The 20,915-nt window shown below is 37.8% G+C and overlaps 1 protein-coding gene across 1 annotated transcript; it reads right to left on the minus strand.

Annotated features, from left to right (window-relative positions):
* Window positions 1-2,919: 2,919 nt before the first annotated feature.
* ppp1r8a (protein phosphatase 1, regulatory subunit 8a) lies at window positions 2,920-19,234 on the minus strand. The gene is made up of 7 exons (XM_065290921.2): window positions 19,156-19,234; window positions 18,655-18,715; window positions 17,081-17,234; window positions 10,961-11,178; window positions 9,289-9,433; window positions 8,978-9,042; window positions 2,920-4,201 (listed from the first exon to the last, which is right to left on the minus strand). Exons 1-7 carry the CDS (start codon window positions 19,203-19,205, stop codon window positions 3,836-3,838), a joined length of 1,059 nt encoding a protein of 352 aa, XP_065146993.1. The 5' UTR covers window positions 19,206-19,234; the 3' UTR covers window positions 2,920-3,835.
* Window positions 19,235-20,915: the final 1,681 nt, after the last annotated feature.

The following is a 20,915-nucleotide window of genomic DNA, read 5'->3' on the forward strand; positions in this document are numbered from 1 at the left end:
TGCACGTTTGATTAATGAGGTGCCAGTGAGAGGAGCGCGCGAGACCCCTGCTGGGTCACGAAGAAAAACTGACGGAGACGCATCAAACCTTTCAAACTCTTGTGAGGATTTGAGCAATAACTTAAGTGTTATAGTGTCGTGTATGCTTTTATTTTTACCTGCCAGTTTGCACAGACGCGCAATTATTATTTTTTATTATTGTGGAGTTGCTGAAATTATCTGCTTAACACAGGCAGGAGAAATGTCTGGAACGGCACGGTTAACAGCTCTGTCACACACCGCCATCTAGTGGAAAAAAGTAATTACTTACACTTTCATAAACTGCTTCAAACCCATCTGAAACATACTCAAATCAGAGCACAACTAACAGCATTTGTGACGTAAAAATACAACACTTAACTAGCTTCCTGTTATTGCTACCTTCATATGCTTATGTTGTTTTGCCTTGTTATCTTTAGAAATATAGAAATAACGTTAGTTGAATTTTTTTAAAGATAAACTGTTTTTAACAAAAGGCGATAAAAAACGAGTTTCTACTCAGGATCGTTTCCATCAACATTTTTCTTAGCCACGATTAGTTTCATCAAATGTCTGTGTACTTCACCAAGTGGACAACAGCATCAGTCAAGATAAACTTCACTTTCTGGGCAAAATATTTTACTGTAATTTTTAATCAAGCTATCTATTAAATAATTAAAAGTTTTATATAATGGTATTTTACATTAGCGAAAATGTGAGAGTATTCAAAAGTAAGATAAATTATGTCTACATGGCCAAAATATCATACAGGAAACATAGAAAGATAGATATGAGATAAAAAGACTATAACCTGCACACCAAAGTGTTAAACCCTTTAACTGATAAATTACAGTTACTCCATTATTTTTACTACTTAAAGGTTTTGAAATATGAAAACTTCATTCTTTTCAACAATCTATAATTTGTCGTGATATATTAACATTTAAATGAAAAATATTGAAGTAAACTTAGGTGTCCGGCTCACCAGTTAAACCCGTCTGAAAAAGCCATGTGGATCCTGTGCTTGCCAGCGTTTTTTCAGCTGAGCACTTTGATACTTCTGTTTTGTTTATCACTCGTTGTATGATGCGCTGGTTGGTTGTTGTGGTATTTGTCCCGCCCCTCCTCCACTTTGATTGGACGGCTAATTGAAAAGTAACACTAGATGTGTTTGTGTTTTCATCACCCTTCAAATTGTACAAACTGAAATAGCGAAATGTATCTGTTGTACGTCAGTAGCTACATTCATATTAAAGATTTTGCACAAAACTTTTGCATTGTTTACCAAATGTCGAGACAAAATATGATTGCGAAATGACAACAATTCATAACCGATCTTATGCGACTAAAACATTATTTTGTCGAACACACCCATCACTATGGTTTTTGAAATTACGTATCATAAGACAAAACAAATTTGTTTTAATTGCATATCAACAGTTAATGGAAAAGCTGTAATTTTGCAATAGTTTTTTGTCAGCATATAAAAAAATAATGCCGTTCTGCACAAATATTTTATGGAAACACAGCTTGTGGGCGCTTGCCAGCATTTCTTCAGCTGAGCACTTTGGTTGCTATGATACTTCTTTATTTATCAGTTAATGTACGATGTGCCGGTTGGTTGGTTGGTTGTTGTAGTATTTGTTTCGCCCCCCTGAATGAAAAGTGGCACTAGACGTGTTTCCACTAGATGCAAACTGAAATAGCGAATTAAAAATGTGCCAAAGGGAAACGTTAATTTAGCAAAAACTTTCCCTATATCGCAAAAAAGTTGTTACGCTTTTAGGGAATTCAAAAAAAGGAACATATTGTAAGACTGCAATAATAATGAAAATTGCCGTTCAAGTCACATGATTATTCTTTAAATATGGTGCACTATGTTTGGTTGGAGGACAATACACGGGTGTGTTCAACTTCATGTGGTGTCGCAAGAACCAACAAGCACAAAATCGCCTGAGAGCGATTCCAGAGTCGACTGCTCTGTATGCATTGAATCATTGCACAGTGCTGTATGAAGTCGAACACACCTGTTCACCATGGTTTTTTAAATGACTTGTCGAGAGAGAACAAAATTATGTTTTAGTCTCATAACATCGGTTAATGGAAACACCTCCATTTCCTAATATTTTTATCAACATTTAAAAAAACATTGTTAACATTTTGCCCTACGTTTCACCCAAAGTTGTACATTTTCAAGGCACTCAGTGCTGAATACGTAAAAAGCCATCTGCGGGTAGTTTTTAAAAGTGTGGATCAATAATAAACATGTAAATTACATGCGGGGTGCATGATTTTTGAGAAACCCTTTGGAAAAGGCAGAGTACCAACCAACATGTCTACTAACCAACATCGTTGCCTGGGTTGCATATGTGTGGGGCGGGTCTATCAAAAGAAGGTCCAGATTCTATTAGGTTGGGGTGAGTTTGTTAAGGTGATTTCAAATGTCAACATTGGCTTTCAGAGATCATGCACCCCACCTTTAAAAAATAACGTATTAATGCATTTAACTATTGAAATCCATGTTTAAACTAAGGAATACTGTTTATTAGACAAATAATCCAATAGTGACAGAAATCCCTTTCATCTTTCCACATTAAATCTTGCTATTACTGCTTCTTACCCTGGGTAGCAACAAGCATTCAAGATATAAAAAATATATATATAAAAACGCTAACAAAACAGTTCACATTACAAGGCATCTCCCTCCATTCATTTATGTTTCTATCTTTGCATTACCCTCTATGAATACATAGCATTATTTAGAAACGTTTCATTAAACCGTGAAATACAAACAGTTAGCTTTATGATAACACAGAAATTGATCAGACATGTTAATCGATGCTACAGTTTCAACATTACAATCCATTACTGTAACATTTGTGTGATATGGTTTGGTTTGTGTAGGCCAGGAGTGGGGAACCCTGGGTCCTGGAGGGCCACTGTCCTGCAGAGTTTAGTTCCAACCCTAATCAAACACACCTGAATTTTATTTCCAAGTAATCCTGAAGACTTGATTTTTCAGGTGTGTTTAGTTAGGGTTGGAACTAAACTCTGCAGAACAGTGGCCCTCCAGGACCAGGGTTCCCCACCCCGGTGTAGGCCAATAAAAAAAATCTTTAAAAACAAAGACCCATGAAATTATAATTGAACAGTGATACGATGGCACTTCTGTCCAACACAAAACAAGGTTTTAAATAGATGTTCTTGTTAAAATCCCATCGCTGGTTACCTTATGGCCAACAGAAACAGCAGCTGTCAGCTTGTATCTCTGATATAACAATGCATTTATCCAATATTTGTTGTATGTGGTATAAGCGTTGTGAATCTAAGTGTTCATCAGAAATATCTGAAAAAGCCTGAAACATGCAGAGCCATATGCCTTCCCAAAGTTTAAAGAAAATATTCTAGAATGAGAAAGATTATGTTAATGATGTTATGAGAATTTGTGTTGGGAAATGTCCTCAATTCTTATGAGAATGTCATTGCAAAAAAAACCAAAAATGTAATTACAGGTCCTAATAATAACAATTAAATATTTTTCTATGAAAGAATTCTTTGCCAACCATGTTTTCATGAGTTCAGGCTGATAGTACCAGTTTATAGTGTGTCTACACGGTAACGCCTCAGATTCCCAAAATGTATAATCCTTGTGGTAATGCCTTGCAACAGGTAACATTCTGCATTTGAAGCGTGTAAATTTGTAAAAATCTGTAGAGTTTGGAACCGATAACCTGAAAATGTGGTCCAAACGTGCAGACGCTTGTAAACGTAAGCATCAAAGTCTTATGTGTCACTGTAAAACGAGAAGTCCTGCATGTTAGATCAGCAGGGAGGGGGTGGGTTTTTTGCCAGGCCACGCCTCCTTTGCATATTTTTTCTTGCGTGGCTCGTTCAGGGGCTCGGCCATAAAGGGTCCTGGCGCAGGTGTGGGGTTCAGCATAGCAGGGGGCTGCACAGTGGTGGGTGTGAGATCGATCTCTGGGGCGGGGTTGGGGAAGGGTAGAGGCATACCGGCAAGGATTGCAGATGACCCGCCTCCCTGGCCGCCGCCCCCCTGGCCTCCAAAATCGTGGCTGGTGGGTGGCAGGTCGCCGTAGAGCCCAGCACTGAGGGGGAAGTTCTGTAATCGGCGAGCTATGCTGTCGTCCAATCCCAATGTGCCGTGGCCTTCGTATTTCTTCTTCTGTGGTAAAGAAGCAGTAAAAGTTATTTTACTTCTTTAAAGGTTGGGAATTACAGTGCAATTTTGAAAAAGAAACGGAATTATTTTCATAACCGTTTTGCGACCAATTGCAATGTGATTCAATTCTTATTAAAATTATTTTGATTAGATTCAGTATTGATTATTTTTACTATTTTATTAAAAAATTTGAACTCAGCTGAACTCAGCAGAGCGGTATCTGTGACGGGACCGTTGTTTCCCCGTTTACGTTTTAGAACAACTTATTTCAGTTGCTTAAAAGTTATGAAAACAGCATTTAAACATGACTCATTGAGGTATAGTCCCACCATCTCGTTTGATGGCAATAAAAGCGCGTAAATAAAAGTACTGACATGTTTTATCTGGTATGTGCGTGTACCATATTTTTCCACTGGCAGCACGACTTAAATGGCAAGGCATCTCCGGGTTCAGGTGCCCGGTTGCATGAAACTCCTTAAGTGAGGGTTTCCCTGAGGGAGAAAAAATCCCTGAGGTAAGGGATTTCTTTAAGAGCGTTGCAACCACTGATCTATATAAATGACTGGATTGCGCATAGAACGCTTTACATAACTGCGTGAGGTGAAGCCAGCGCAGAGTTCGAGCCGCCATCTTGGTATACCCAACTGGCAGAGAGCGTCATTGACTTCCATTCAAAATCATGATCAAAATTTACCCCCTTTACAGCGTATCAGTTACACAAGGTTAATTTTTAGGATATGTGTACGTTAATTATTTGTTAATTCTGGTGTTATTTGCAATGTTTATGTTTTAATCGGGCAGGATAATGGATTTATAAACCGTTAAGGTGAGTGTGTCTGTTGCATTTGTTAATGACACGGTTATAAATAAAGATTTTTTTTGACATTCAGCTAGACTGTGACGGTCAGCGTTATTTCTCTAAATAAGTTTAGGTAAGTTTAGATAACATAATTACAAAACTAGCAAATTATTGCATGCACATACGGTACAAAGCATGATTATTTATTTAGATTTCAGAATGAGCACGTTTATTGTCATTAATACTAAATATGCTGCGGTCTGTCTGCTGATCTGATACTGTAATAAAGATGAATGTATAATGACTGTTTAAAACGCAAAATGTACAACTTTCAGTAAATAACTATTTACATGCTTTGGATGTTTGTGTTGTTATAATGTACAGGGTAACTTCACATATAAAAACGAAGACGAGTAAAGTGATGTTTTATCATTAAAATCTGATAACGTCCATTGATTTAATAGAACGTTTGGGTATACCAACATGGCGGCGCGGTGGCTTCACAAGTGTGACGTCATGCGCAATCCAGTCATTTATATAGATCAGTGGTTGCAACAAAGGTCTTAACTGTCACCCTAAAGTGTTTATACTATTTTAAGGTAGTTTGTGCCAAAACATGGCAGCGGTGAAGCGGTTGCTATAGTTACAAAATCTGACAGCGTAAACAAATCAACGCACGCAGCTCAACAGACGGCAGATGTGTGTACAATCAAACATCGCAAATAACAGACTGTAAAGTGCCGCATGTATAAAACCTCAAAGTAATTCAAACTTGAAGCACTTTAGATTGACGGACGATCAAACCGCTATTCTCCTAATAAATGCGCATCAATTTTTTCTAAAGGATTATTTTGATCGTTAGAAATGCGCGTCGGTACTTCATTTTCTTAAATAACCATAAAATCAGCCATCGTGTGTGACATTAAGGGACCTGTTATAGTCCCTTAACTCTTTCCCCGCCATTGACGAGATATCTCGTCAATTAAGAGAAAACGCTTCCCCGCCAATGACGAGATTTTCCGTCTTTCCGCAATACCGCTATTATCCACCAGGTGGCGCCCTTCCGCAACTTTTTAAAACCGGAAGTATTGCCCTATGGCAAGCGGCTGCATGTCCGTGTCTGTTTTAAAGATCGCTCTGAATGGGATCTCTATGAAAAGTCCGTCACAAAAACGGAATTATCTCTGCTTTTTGCTCAAAATATGGTGTTTTTGCAAAAACCTACCCATATTCAAAAGCTGATTGCAAAAGAACTACTAAAGGTAGGATGAAACGGTTTTTTTGTTTGAAAGCAGAGGGTCTGTTCTTTCATTTGGTATATTGTATGTTTATATATTTAAAGAAGAACATTTTCTGGAAGGCATTAAACTTTGGTGAAAATCATGAAAAACGCTGGCGCTGGCTGGCAACTTTTTTTAAAAACGCTGGCGGTGAAAGAGTTAAGTTTTTAACTCTTTCACGGCCAGTGACGAGATATCTCGTCAATTAAGAGAAAACGCTTCCCCGCCAATGACGAGATTTTCCATCTTTCCGCAATACCGCTATTATCCAATGGAACTTAAGGACTTTGTAGCAACGCAAAGCAGAACTTGAGGTAATACTTTAGCATTTAAGTGTAAATACTTACTGACCGGCTTATGGTTCCCTTAAGGGTTTTTCTATTAAGGGTACCCTTAACCTTATATTTTAGGGATTTCTTAGCTTAAGGACTTTCATGCAACCGGGCACAGATATTATATTTCAGAAAATTCTAGTCTAAAAATGGCATAGCAACCTGTTCTTTAAAAAAAAAAAAAGTAAAAAACGAGAATCGAATCGTGACCTTAGAATCGAAAATATAATTGAATCGAGGATTCAGAGAATCTTGACCCCCTTTTTGTTACAGCTTGAGTTTATAAAATATGGACCTGAGGGAGGGGTTCTAGCAGACCAATCACAACGCTTGCGATCTGCGTAGAATTGACTTGGTGTTAAATTTTTAGGGAGGTACACGTCAGGGTGTAGCACACCAGACGAGAAGCATAACATCTCGCTCCGTCTAGGGCAGGGGTGTCAAACTCAAGGCCCGCGGGCCAAATCCGGCCCGCCCCCTCATTTCATCTGGCCCGCAAGAGCTTCCAAATCATGTTAATTATGTGGTCCGCCAGAGTCTACAAATTATTTTATTGTTATTATAAGTTTTATTTTTTGCAGGTTATTTCCTACATAGATTTTTTTAGCAGCCACCAAAACTATTTTTTGTCCCGCCAAAGTCTTTTTGTAATGTAATTGTAGTGATAATGTTGATGATTGCATGAGAAAGAACGAGCAGTGCCCCGCACGCGCGCACTACTAGAGTGGGCGTGTCTGAATGCGAACGCTGCAGCCTCCGGAGCTCGCATTTCCAGGCTGCATACGTCATCATGACGGTCTTGTTTCAGAATATTAACAATTCTAAAGTTAAATACTATTCTTAGTTTATAGTAAATAGTTGTAATATGCGTATGACTTGTGAATGTAATGGTCAGTTAACTTAAATAAACCAGGATTGATGACGCTGCATATGCGACCTCTGCATATGGAAACGGACAGTATCTGCTCGTGCTTTCTCTCCCTCTCTCGCGCACGCTCACGCGCATCCAGAGAGAAAATGTTTTTTCGTCTCGTTTACAGAAATGTTTTGCGATGTCCAGCTGGTATTAGTTTACAACGCGTCTATTCCCGCTAAATACGCGAACTAATGACTCATCTGAACCGATTACTTTTAATAAATGATTGAAACTATTGATCTGTAGCCTACAACACTGAACTCATGAGACGTCAGTCAATCAGACACTTAAAGCCAGGTAAAAAAAACACAGCTTTTTTGCAAAGAGGGCAAGAAATGACAAGCGAGAGTATCTGTGTCTATAAATGCATATTGTGGCGGAGATTGTAAAACTCTTTATTAGTATCTTAAAATGCCTCTCATTTTATTACCTGCACAATGAAGGATAACAGAACTTTTTGAGTGAGCTCACATACAACATGTGTTTTTGTTACCAAAATTATTTTTAAAATAATCTGTAGAATAGTTATACTCTATACACGTTGTCATTATTTGCCTGGGCTTCTACGTTTAAAGCTAGGTATTAATTGAGTTATTAACAAAACCAATAGTAAGCAAATGCAGAGAAAATTATGCAATGTACAGTAATAAAAGAGTTGATACATTCATACAGTCGTTCAAATACAACCGGCCCTTTGAGAGCAACCGTAATGCTGATGTGGCCCGGGATGAAATTGAGTTTGACACCCCTGGTCTAGGGTATCGCACTCATAGAAAATGTGTTCAAATTTCAAATACAGTATGTGGTACCAAGCAACACGGCGCTTCTCGCCCGATGTGCAACCCTTTTAAGGTACACGACTATGTGTAGGCTACGTCTTGGGTTTAAGATGAAATCATGCAGTATGAATGAAATGAGACATATTAAATGCCAGGACAACCCAATCAGAGGAAAATGATAAAAACAATGGTCTAAAAGCACCGCATCCTGATTGTAAGCTTAAACTTGAAACAAACTATAAACTTATTTCTGAAATCTGACTGGTTTATTAAAATGTTGCCCCAGGGTCAACATAATGTTGCCCTGAGGACATCAACCACTGTGCAAAATCAGGAAAGCTGTTTAATTTCTTACAATTCCATTGCACAGCTCAACAACAACAGCTTATATCTGAAATTATGTTAGCAGTACGAACAGAAAGATTGCAGCAAAGACAGACGACCGGACACTATATGAAAGCTATAGACAGCTCAGGGCCGCTATCTTTACATTAGGAGTCAGAAATGAGGTTACTACGAGGAAGCCTTTAAAAATCATTATATCCCACATTATGCAATTTCCTGTGTTTGTGAGCCATGAAACAAACAACTTATTGTATTGGGAGCGCGGCTGTTTATCACCAGTTTAAATCAATGCAATCACAAACACACAGGAGCAAGCCAATGATTTTACCTTAATGGGGACCACAGCTGTCTGCACCATGTTTCTGAAGCGTCCAACGGAGGGGTCAACATCCTCTGTGAAAATATAAATTTATTATGGAAAATGTGTTTATGCACATCTCATTGATTTTAAAAACTTCTCCAATGTATGGTTTTTCCATTCAGCATGTTATACAAAATCCACCCATAAAAACATCTGGATAGAAATCCCAAAGCCTACAGAGGAGACCCTCATGAGCTATTGGCAGGTAAATGATGGTCTGTGTATGACATTAAAGACATAAACAAGCATATACACAGTGACTGTATGCGAGCGTGCACCTGGGTTTATGATTTCCTCCTCCTCGCTGAAGGACACTCGTGAGCTCCTCCTCTTCCTCTTTGGTCTCTGGATCTCCAGGTTTCCCTCCTCAATGGTGAGTGTGGAAATGCGTTTGTTATGAGCCGTGTTGAACTCAGTCAGGTTCTGTCAAAGATGGCATAACATGAAGGGATGATTAACAGTACTGATTATGGTTATTTTTATTATTGGTTTATCTGTGCAGGTTTCCAAAATACTCCAAAACAGTTGGAGTCGGGATGCAGAATACGATGGATGTATGTGCATATTGGAGCTTCACGTTAGGGCTGCACGATTAATCGAAAAAGAATCACGATCTCGATTCATACATATAGGCGATCTTCATTTTAAATGACGGCGATTCACTTGCATTTACAGTATTTCCCTGTATTCAGTTTCTGCGTTCAAGTGTTCACGTATTTACATTACAACAACCCAAGAATATCAGTCAAACTTGCTAACACACACTCATACAGGGTAAAACCAAACCCTATTCATTCACCAATCAGACCCGATCGTTTCTCTCCTCTCTCTCATCTCATTTGCGGCGTTCCGCTGTCACTCGCGTGACGTATAACAAGGCGGCAGACCTAAACACAGTCGTTTACTTGGTGGATCTGGAGCGGCAATTTTCACAAAAAAGAGAGGATAAACGAGTGTCACTGTGGAAAATCCTGGTGGTGACGGAGAAAGTGAAGATGCAACAACATTGGTTTCGAAAAAAGGCAAGGAAATTATTTACCTCAGGCTCCGGACGTTTCTAAATCGGAAGGCTGCAACCTCAGGAGGTCGCATGCAGGCTGTATACGTCATCAAGCCTGGTTCATTTGAGTTAACGGAGCATTACATTCGCAAGTCATTAACATACTTCAACAATTTATTATTAACTAAAAATATTAGTCATCTTTATAACGTTAATTGTTAATATTCTGAAATTAGACAGTCTTTATGATGCACAGTTTAGAATTTCGACCTCCAGAGAGGCTGCAGCCTTCACATTGAGAAACGGCCTCTTTGCATTCCCCATTACAAAGGGTTTTTCGCACGAAGGGAACATTGTTACATGTCTGCGTTTCTCTCTGATGCCTCAAAATGTTGATCTTTTAGTCTTTTAAAGGTTTAACGTTAGTGTTTTTAAAGTTTTAAGGTTGGCCAGTTTGATAGTACAAAAAGCACAGGTGCAATTTAACAGCTAACAAATTTTAAATTATTCTAAATTTTAAGGGGTCTAAAATAAGAAAGAGACTTTTAAGAAACGTTATTATAACTGAAAGTCCTGTAGCACATTTTTTAGTTAAGTGCATAATAAATGTTTTTGTTAAAATAAAGAGAATCGGGTGAGAGAATCGGGATCTCAATTCCCATGGAAAAAATCGGGATTCACATTTTAGCTTGAATCGTGCAGCCCTACTTCACGTTGACCCTCATATAAGAAGATGGCTTTGACTGTATGTGAGTAAACCAGATGTGTTTCACATAAAATTCCTCACAAACACAGAAAAACTAGACGATCTATAGATGTCAACAAAAGAAAGCAAATTCATCTGTTCGGAGCTGGTCGTTTTCAGAAAGCTTTTGCCATCTTTGAGTGCGGCATGTGTCAGACAATCCAAGAATCCTCCGTGGGCTAAGGCTGCTTTTACGCATACACACCTCCAACTCCGTCTCTTCTTCTGGAAGGCCAAGCAATCCCTTAAGTTCTTCATCCTCCAGTCCTTTACTGTCTCCTGTAGTTGAGCTGCTCTGTGTTTGGGGCTTCTCTCTCAGCGTGTACACTCTTGTGGACGCACCGAAAGACATAGTCGAGTCAATCGGCACCTGCTGAGGTTTGTGAGGTTCGAGGCGGATTCTGCCCAGAAATGTGCCATGGGCTGAAATGAGAAGATCAATCATAAGAAATCTACACATACAACTCGGATAGCAAACTTGACTGATCCATTGAGTCTGACATTCACACAGCATCCATTCCTTGTAGGTCCATTACATCATTTCTGCGATTTTATTAAGCTTTTGCAAATAATAAACATGCAGTACAATGTTAAAATCTATTTTATAAAACTGTGCAAGTTTTCCCTCAAAATCTACACAGAAAATGTGAAGTTATAAATTAATAAAATGAATGTTTATATTTTGCATAAGAAAATAAAACGTTTTTTCTAAAGCCATTAGGGATTTTGCCATTGTGGTACCAAACTCTAAATCCTGACTGGCCTTGTTTGAACCTGACATGCCACATGTATCCTGAAAAGTGAGGCCAAATTATTTTAATCTCCTCCAGGTGGCTGGCTGTAGTATAGGCCATAAGCTCTGCCCCCTCCATATAAAGCCAAACTTGTATTTACACTTCAAAAAAAAATTCCCAAGATGGTTTCTGTTTTTTTATTATTTCTTCTCACACTGATGTACTTTAAAGTGTTCACTTTTCTAATAGACCCTTTTACTGTTTGTACACAATGATGACGTGGCAGCGTATGCGCGCGCATTTAGGCAACGGAAGTATCGTAAGAATCAACAGTGAAGCAACACAAACAGTAAGTTATTTTAAAAAAATGGACTTTATCAACATTTTCAATACAGTTACCAGATCCGTGTACTATAGTGGAGTGGATAAAAGACGTTAGCAGATGGCCAAAAATAAAGTTGCCAGATACATATATACGTATATTAGTATATTATATTAGTGCAACCAAACGCAACAACGGGACATTTTGATGTTGAGAAACCGTTTTAATAAACTTTCTGAGTTGCTACCACGTTAGAACCAATGGGGAATAACACCACTTCTGTTGCCCAAATGCGCGCGCAGGCTATTTGATCACGTGAGCTGTAAAAGGGTCTATAAGATTGGTTTTAGATACACAATGCTAAATGGGGCATCTGCTATTTGGTGTGTTTGACTTCATGCATTGTCGTTAAACCATCAGGCCGATAATCAGTGGCGGCCGGAAACTATTCTTCGGGGGCGCAAATAGAAAAAATGTGTTCGTTGTGTCATGTATTTGGCTCGTCATGTCAAAATGTGTGTTCGGTGCGTTAAGTGAACCTATGTGCATCATGCGTCATGTCAAAATACGTGCCTGCTGCACATGCGTCGGAGGGGTTTATGATAAGAGACATTCACAAAATACTTGCAAGACACTAGCTAAACACTAAACTCTGATTACACATGGAGATTAAGCGAGTATCTAGCAAAAAACACAAGCATCTGTGTTATCATAAACCCCATCGAGGCATCTGCAGCAGGCACTTATTTTGACATGACGCATGATCAACATAGGTTCACATATTTTGACATGACGAGCCACACACGATGGGCTAAATAAATGTTTTGACGAGCTTCGCATCGTGCACCCTCAAAAAACAAGTCACCGGCCGCCACTGCAGATTAGGGCTGCACGATTAATCGAAAAAAGAATCACGATCTCGATTCATACATACACACGATCCTCTTTGTAAATGACGGCATGTACAGTATTTCCCTGTATTCAGATACTGCGTTCACGTATTTCCATTACAACAGTCCAGATGTTATGTCAGTTAAACTTGCTTAGACTCACGCAGTGTAAAACCAAACCCTATTCATTCATCAATCAGACCCGATCGTTTCTCTCCTCTCTTCTCCTCATTTGCGGCTTTTGGCTGTCATTCGCGTGACGTGGAACAAAGCGGCAAACCTAAACACATCGATTTACTTGATGGATTTGGAGTGGCAATTTTAAAACAAATTAGAGTAAAAATGTGCGCCATTGTGGAAAATCCTGGTGGCGATGGAGAGAGTGACGATGCAACAATATTGATTCTGAAAAAAGGCAAGGAAATAAGTTACCTTTAAAAACAGCAGTTGTTAAGCCTCTCCTAAAAAAAGAGTAACCTAGACAAAACCATACTTAGCAACTACAGACCTATCTCAAATATTCCGTTTATAAGCAAGATCGTTGAAAAGGTTGTTTTCAATCAGCTGAACAAATTCTTAAACTCAAATGGCTATCTGGACAACTTTCAATCTGGTTTCCGTCAGCATCACAGCACAGAGACAGTGCTCATAAAGATAATAAATGATATTCGCTTAAACTCTGATTCAGGTAAAATATCAGTGCTGGTGCTACTAGATCTTAGTGCTGCCTTTGACACAGTAGATCACACCATACTCTTACATAGACTGGAAAACTGGGTAGGGCTCTCTGGGATGGTTCTCAAATGGTTTAAAACATACCTACAAGGAAGAGGTTACTATGTGAACATAGGTAACCATAAATCTGAGTGGACATCCATGACATGTGGAGTCCCACAGGGTTCAATTCTTGCCCCGCTTCTGTTTAATTTGTATATGCTCCCACTTGGTCAAATAATGAAAAAGAACCAAATTGCTTACCACAGCTATGCAGATGACACCCAGATATACTTAGCCCTGTCACCCAATGACTACAGCCCCATTGACTCTCTATGTAAATGCATTGAGGAAATTAACTGTTGGATGCGTCAAAACTTCCTCCAGTGAAACAAAGACAAAACTGAAGTCATTGTATTTGGAAATAAAGATGAAACTCTCAAAGTTAACACATACCTTGACTCTAGGGGTCTAAAGACACAAAATAAAGTCAGAAATCTTGGTGTAATTTTAGAGTCTGACCTTAATTTCAGTAGTCACGTGAAAGCGATAAGCAAATCAGCTTACTACCATCTCAGAAATATTGCCAGAATTAGATGTTTTGTCTCAAGACAGGACTTAGAGAAACTTGTTCATGCTTTCATCACCAGCAGGGTGGATTACTGCAATGGACTCCTTACTGGGATCCCCAAAAAGACCATTAGACAGCTGCAGCTCATACAGAACGCTGCTGCCAGAATTCTGACCAGAACCAAAAAATCTGAGCACATCACTCCAGTCCTCAGGTCCTTACACTGGCTTCCTGTTACATTTAGAATAGACTTTAAAGTATTGTTACTCGTTTATAAATCACTTCATGGCTTAGGACCCAAATACATGACAGATATGCTAACTGAATATAAACCTAACAGATTACTCAGATCATTAGGATCAGGTCAGTTAGAAATACCAAGGGTTCACTCAAAACAAGGTGCGTCAGCATTTAGCTTTTATGCCACCTCTAGCTGGAATCAACTTCCAGAAGAGATCAGATGTGCTTCAACAGTAAACACTTTTAAATCTAGATTAAAAACACATCTGTTTAACTCTGCATTTACTGAATGAGCACTGTGCTGCTTCACACTGACTGCACCTTTAACTCAAGTCACTTTTACTCCTGTTTTATTCTTTTTAACATTTTAAACTGTTTTATTAAAATCACATTTATTTTCTTTAATTGTTATTTTAAATTCTCATGTATCTTTGTCTTTATTGTGATCTTATCGTGTAAATCTTATTTTTACATTTTCTTTTTCTTTTTTATATATTGTTTTCTCATTTCTGTGTAAAGCACTTTGAATGACCTCTGTGTATGAAATGTGCTATACAAATAAACTTGCCTTGCCTTGCCTTGCCTACCTTTGGACGTTTTTCAATCGGAAGGCTGCATACGTCATCAAGCTTGGTTTAACTTAACTGAGCATTACATTCACAAGTCATAAACGTATTACAACAATTTACGATTAACTAAGAATAATAATCAACTTTATAATTGTTAATATTCTGAAATAAGATGTCTTGATGACGTATGCAGCTTAGAAATGCGACCTCCGGAAGGCTGCAGCCTTCAGATTGAGAAACGGCCTCTGTATCATCGTTTCGTTCTTTAAAGGTTTGCGTGTTTTTAAAGTTTTAAGGTTGATTTGATTAAAATAAATAGCACCTGCGCTTTTTTGCACAATTACTTTTATTTATTGGTGTCAACATTCTATTATTTATGTTTAACATCTAACTCATTTTAAGTTACTCATCTTCTTAAATAAGGAAGAGAGACTTTGAAGACACTTTATTATAACTAAATGTCCGGTGTAGCACATTTTTGTTACTTGAGTGCAATAAATGTTTTTTTTTTTGTTGAAAATATGAGAATCATTTGAGAGAATCGGGATCTAAATTCCCATAAAGAAAAATCGTGATTCACATTTTAGCACAAATCGTGCAGCCCTACTGCAGATGACATCAATGTATTGCGAAATAGATTTGAAATCAGACTTTGTATGAGTTCTTGAATCGCTCTCGTGGTACTTTGATGTCATCTGCTTGTCAGTACTTGCAACGCAGCATGAAGTCGAACACATCTATTGAGTCAATCGGGAATATGGGCGGGACCTTAATACTGTGGTTCCACTTCACAATCACCACCTCTGAAGCACATTCTTTGTGAGGTTTTGGCTTCCTTTTTTTATAAATCCTTCTTTCTTAAGCCTTTTGAGACACATCTTTTTACACTCTATGCTTTAAACCCGTTAAAAACCTATAAACACGATCTATAATGCACCAAGTTACTACATTGCCTGCGAACGAGACCACAGTCGAACAATCAACTTAGCAGTGTATAAAACAAATACTTTTCATTTTATATTAAATATTGGCATCATTGTATTGGTGCCCATTATTGAACTACAATATTGGGAATAGAGGTCGACCGATTTATCGGCCGGCCGATTAATTGGCCGATTTTTGGCATATTTTAAAAAATCGGCTTTGGCCGATTTTGCTGCAAAATTAGGCCGATTAATAGGCAGGCGCATCTGCGGGCACCTAAGCGCTGTTGTAGAACTCGTGACGCTGCCTGCCTCTTGCTGCAAGCAGCTCGCTCCCGTCTCGTGTGTGTGCAGCCAAGCCTTGTTCACAAACAGCTTTACTAAATGATGGCGGATCGCGCGAATTAAGCAGCCAGTACAACAGCGCGACGGGGTTATGTCTCGCGGTGCACTGTCCATGCAAAGATTAGGCTCATTTCATGTGATTAATGAGTGATGATGAGTTTTGTTTGCGTGACAGAGAGAGAAGAGCCGCGCCCGCACGCTTTCTGTCTCCCTGCTTTTATTACTCAAAACAAAACTGACCCGATGGCGAAATTCGGAAGACCAAATCATATCCACCGAGGAAATGTTTTTCGTGTTGTTACAGTAAGACTTTGTTTACAGTTTTGCGCTGCTCAGCCTGGATTAGAACACAGCGCGTCCGATTCGCGAACTGACTCCTTTGAACGGATTCGTTTGAATGAACGGTTGAAACAACAGATCTGTCCCAACAACACTAAAGTCACAAGACGTCACTGACAGCACAATCAGTCACTTATAGCGTCTCAGAAATGAGAATGTAAATGTGTTTAAAAAGATTTGCCCTAAATAACAGTCTCAACTAAAAACCAAAGACATTTACTATGTTAACTTTATGATGAATAAATATTTTATCAGGTCTACCAAATAAGGATTTTATCTTACAAAGCAATAAAAGCCATGGTAAAAAACTGATCAAAGATGATGATAGCAGAGTGTCAGGTAATATCTGTGTCTGATAAAAGCATGGTGCAGAGGAGGTTGTAAAACTCTTCAGAAAGACCAGTCATATATTTTTAAATACTTTGACTTAAATAGTGACATTTTTGCATTAAAAATATCTGCTAATAATGATGAGTACATTTTGATTATTATGTACATATAGAAAATCGGCCAAACATATCGGCCATCGGCTGCCCTGATTTCTAAAAAATCGGCATCGGCCAGAGAAAAAGCATATCGGTCGACCTCTAATTGGGAATCGCTGTTTTACATGTGTGCATGAAATAAACAGATAATATAAATCATGATGATCTCCAGTGTTTAGTTGGAATCACTCACTGCTGTTGAGGTCAATAAGAAAGACCCTCTTCAGATGTCTGTGATAGACCAGTGCCGCATGGACCCGTGAGCAGGACTGGTGGTCTATCGTGAAGTCACATTGGTCTGGGTTCCTCCCAAACAGATAAAACTTCTTCTCGTCAATGATCAGTTTCTGGAGACAATAAGCAGGGCCAGTTATTAAAGCTATTAATCAGGGCACCTAGAGCATTAAACTTAAATTATATATGTAAACAGTAAGCCACGATGAGAGGCTGTGCTATATCGTGATATAAGTCACGGCTGATGATGGTGTTAGGGGGCGTGTACACTAAAGCGTTTAAACTGGGCTGAAAACAGCAGGCGAACCACGACGGTTTATACAGCTAAATGCTTTGGTTGCTATAATACTTCTGTTTGGTTTATCAGTCATTGAACGATGCACCGGTTGGTTGTTGTGATATTTGTCCCGCCCCTCCTCCACTGTGATTGGGTGGTTGAGTGAAAAGTGACATTGACAATCTTAGCGTTTCTCCCAAAGTTGAAAATGTTTCAACTTTGGTCGCTCAGCACTGGGGGTGGAAAAAAAAGCAAGCGCTTAGCGTGGAAAAAAACGCCAGAAGCTGGCGATTTTGAAAAGTGTGGCACTTCCATTGAAAACAATCAAAAACATACGCCAGTCGTCGGCGTTAACACCTTGGTGTACATGCCCCCTTAGGCACAATGTGAAGCAACGTAGGATAGTTTACATAACTGTATATAAACGGTTAGTTCCAATCGTTAATTAGGATTGGTTAATGGCTTTGTTTTACTTACAATAAGGGGGCGTGTACACAAAGGTGTTTAAACGCGACTGAAAGCGGCTTGTGCACACTGACAGTGGGCGTTTGCCAACGTTTTTTTCAGCCAAGCGCTTTGGTTGTTATGGTACTTCTGTTTTGTTTGTCAGTCATTGTACATTGTATTGTGATTGGATGGTTGAGTAAAATGGGACATTGACGATCTTAGGGTTTCACCCAAAGTTCAAAATTGTTCAACTTTGAGCACAGAAATAAATCGTAAACGCGGTAGCTCAGTGCGGACAAAACCCACAACATACTCCAGCTGCAGGTGGCGTAAACACATTAGTGTGACCCCCCCCCCCAAAAAAAACAGCTGTGACCGCAGCAACCAATGATTTTGTGCATCACAGGGTTCCTAAGAGTTTGGAAAAGTATGGAATTTGATTTGAGTAATTTCCAGGTCTGGAAAAGTATGGAAAAAATAAATCGGAGTATGGAAAAATATTTACGTTTCCGGACTATTGTCCCTATTTGGTTTTCTAAATATAAAATTAAGAATTTCTAAATGTATAATAAATATATATTATATATATATACAATCTTTTTTTTCATGGTGTTTGTATCAAGCTGTCAGCACTGCCAAAGGATCATTTTAACACTTGATTTTATTAATTTAGAATGACATCATAGGTAAGTAAATGAAGATAGAAATTTCATTTTGGGGGTAAATTAAGAACTCTTAAAAAAGTTGTGATGACATTTTATCCGTTAAGGTCACAAAAGGCAATATTTTAATATAGAGAGCAGTCATACCTCTACTAATTTGTCTCCTTTAACCACATCCAGATGGAGTCCAGGTGGAGGCTTTCCTGCCCTGAGATCAAGTTAAATAATCATAATTAAAAACAATAACATCTTTCTATCATTTATTCTTAGCCTGTGTCCTATTAAAATACAGTTGTGCATTTATTTGTAAGATTCATTAGTATTGTGCATTACAAATGTTCATTATAATATATATAAAATACCAGTGCAAAAGAAAGCACGAATAACCAAATTTATTCAACGATCAAGATCAGAATTATGAACACAACACTGCATGATCTCATATGTAATCAAAGGAAAACACACGGGTGTTGAATGAATGAAGCATGTCTGCTCAGACCTGCTGTATATGAAGTTACTATCTCCGCATATGAAACCCCGCGCATTAAAGTTTATTCATGCAAACGCTGACTACCCATCAGTTACACGTTTATACATTCAGTATTTGCATTTATTTCCAATTATTAGATGAATAATTTCTCTTCTCACCATGACGGACAGTCAAAGACAGCTGTGTTTGTGCTTGCATTCGCCGCCATTTTACAGTATCGTAGGGAACGCTGGGTAATAACCGGAAGCTCCAGAGGATTGTGGGATTTGGAGTTTCTTCTAACTTTATTGGCAAGTCTTCCTTGAACAATTTTGAAATAATACCAATACTGTTTAAACGCATTAGTTAAAACAAGGGTCATTACTATGGAGGACTGGGAGTTCAAAAATTATACATAAATAAATACATATATAAAACAAACATAAATAAATAAATATGCAGAGAAATATAAAAAACAAACATACATGAGTATTGCAACTTTGATTTCTTTATTTTTGTATTAAAATATTTTTAAAACATTTATTTATTTCTGTATTTAATTCTAACTTTTTATTTATTCTTTTATTAATTTCCACATTTATGTATTTATGTATGTATTTATATGAACATTTAATTACTTTTTTTTTTACATTTATTTATTTATTAACTAATTTACATATTAGACATGGAAATGTATAAATAAATATGTGTGGAAATAAATAAATTTATAAATAAATAAATGTGGAAATAAAATAAATAAATAAATGTAAAAAATAATTAAATGTTCACATAAATACATAAATAAATACATAAATGTGGAAATTAATAAAATAATAAATAAAAATGTATAATTAAATACAGAAATAAATAAATGTTTAAAAAATATTTTAATACAAAAATAAAGAAATCAAAGTTGCAATACTCATTTATGTTTTTTTTTTTATATATTTCCCTGCAGATTTATTTTTGTATTTATTTATTTATGTTTGTTTTATATATACATACATTATACATACATTTGTTTCACCCACACCAAAATGTTGCTTTGTAATTGCACCATGATTAACAATTAATAGCATTTATGGAATGCAATGAAAGTTGTAAACAGTGATACCCAGCTAAGCCCAATTTGTGGCCTTTTTCTTGCAATGGTTCGATGAAATACATGCTGAAAATTGTACAAAAATATGTAATATGAAAGAGATGGCGTTTGTGACTTTATTTTGCAATCTAAAAATAAACAATCGTTACACACACAGGTAAACAGTAGAGCCACTTAACACGAACCCCAAGATTGACAATCCCATTGTACATGTGTTAACATAATGTCCTGCTTTGATTTTCTCTACTTAATGAACAAATGTTGTTTAATTTCAACAATCTAATTTGTAATTTTGGGGCATTTCTGGGAATCCTAAAAAGGTGGGCACATCCTTGTAATATAAATATAGCCAGGCAGGCTGAATGTTGTACCATCAATGCTTACCGCTTAAGCACACTTCCAGAAAACTTTTAAAAGAAAAGTCAGTGCTTTAACAAAATCGGTCAGGTTAATAGTGTATTAAAGGCTTATTATATATATATAAGATTTGCTACCTGCATCACAAAACAGACAAAATCTGAAGGACCTAATTCTTCACATGGTTGCAGAGAAGTGTTTACCAAAACTAAGTTACTGGGTTGATCTTTTTCACATTTTCTAGGTTGAAAAAAACACTGGGGACCCAATATAGTACTTAAAGAGTAACTAAACCCCTGGTCAGAGCCTGACTCCACCCACTGGCAATATTTGAAAAATGCAAGAAAAGTGGGCAGACCCCAACGGAGATATGCAAACTAAGCTCGCACCAAGTGTGCGGTGAGATCGTAACAAGGGTGTGGTGAGCTTGAACCTGCTTACGTCATGAGGTAGTTTTTGGACCCAACATCCAGTAGGATG

This window comes from Paramisgurnus dabryanus, chromosome 19 (genome assembly GCF_030506205.2).
Source record: "Paramisgurnus dabryanus chromosome 19, PD_genome_1.1, whole genome shotgun sequence".
NCBI lineage: Eukaryota > Metazoa > Chordata > Actinopteri > Cypriniformes > Cobitidae > Paramisgurnus > Paramisgurnus dabryanus.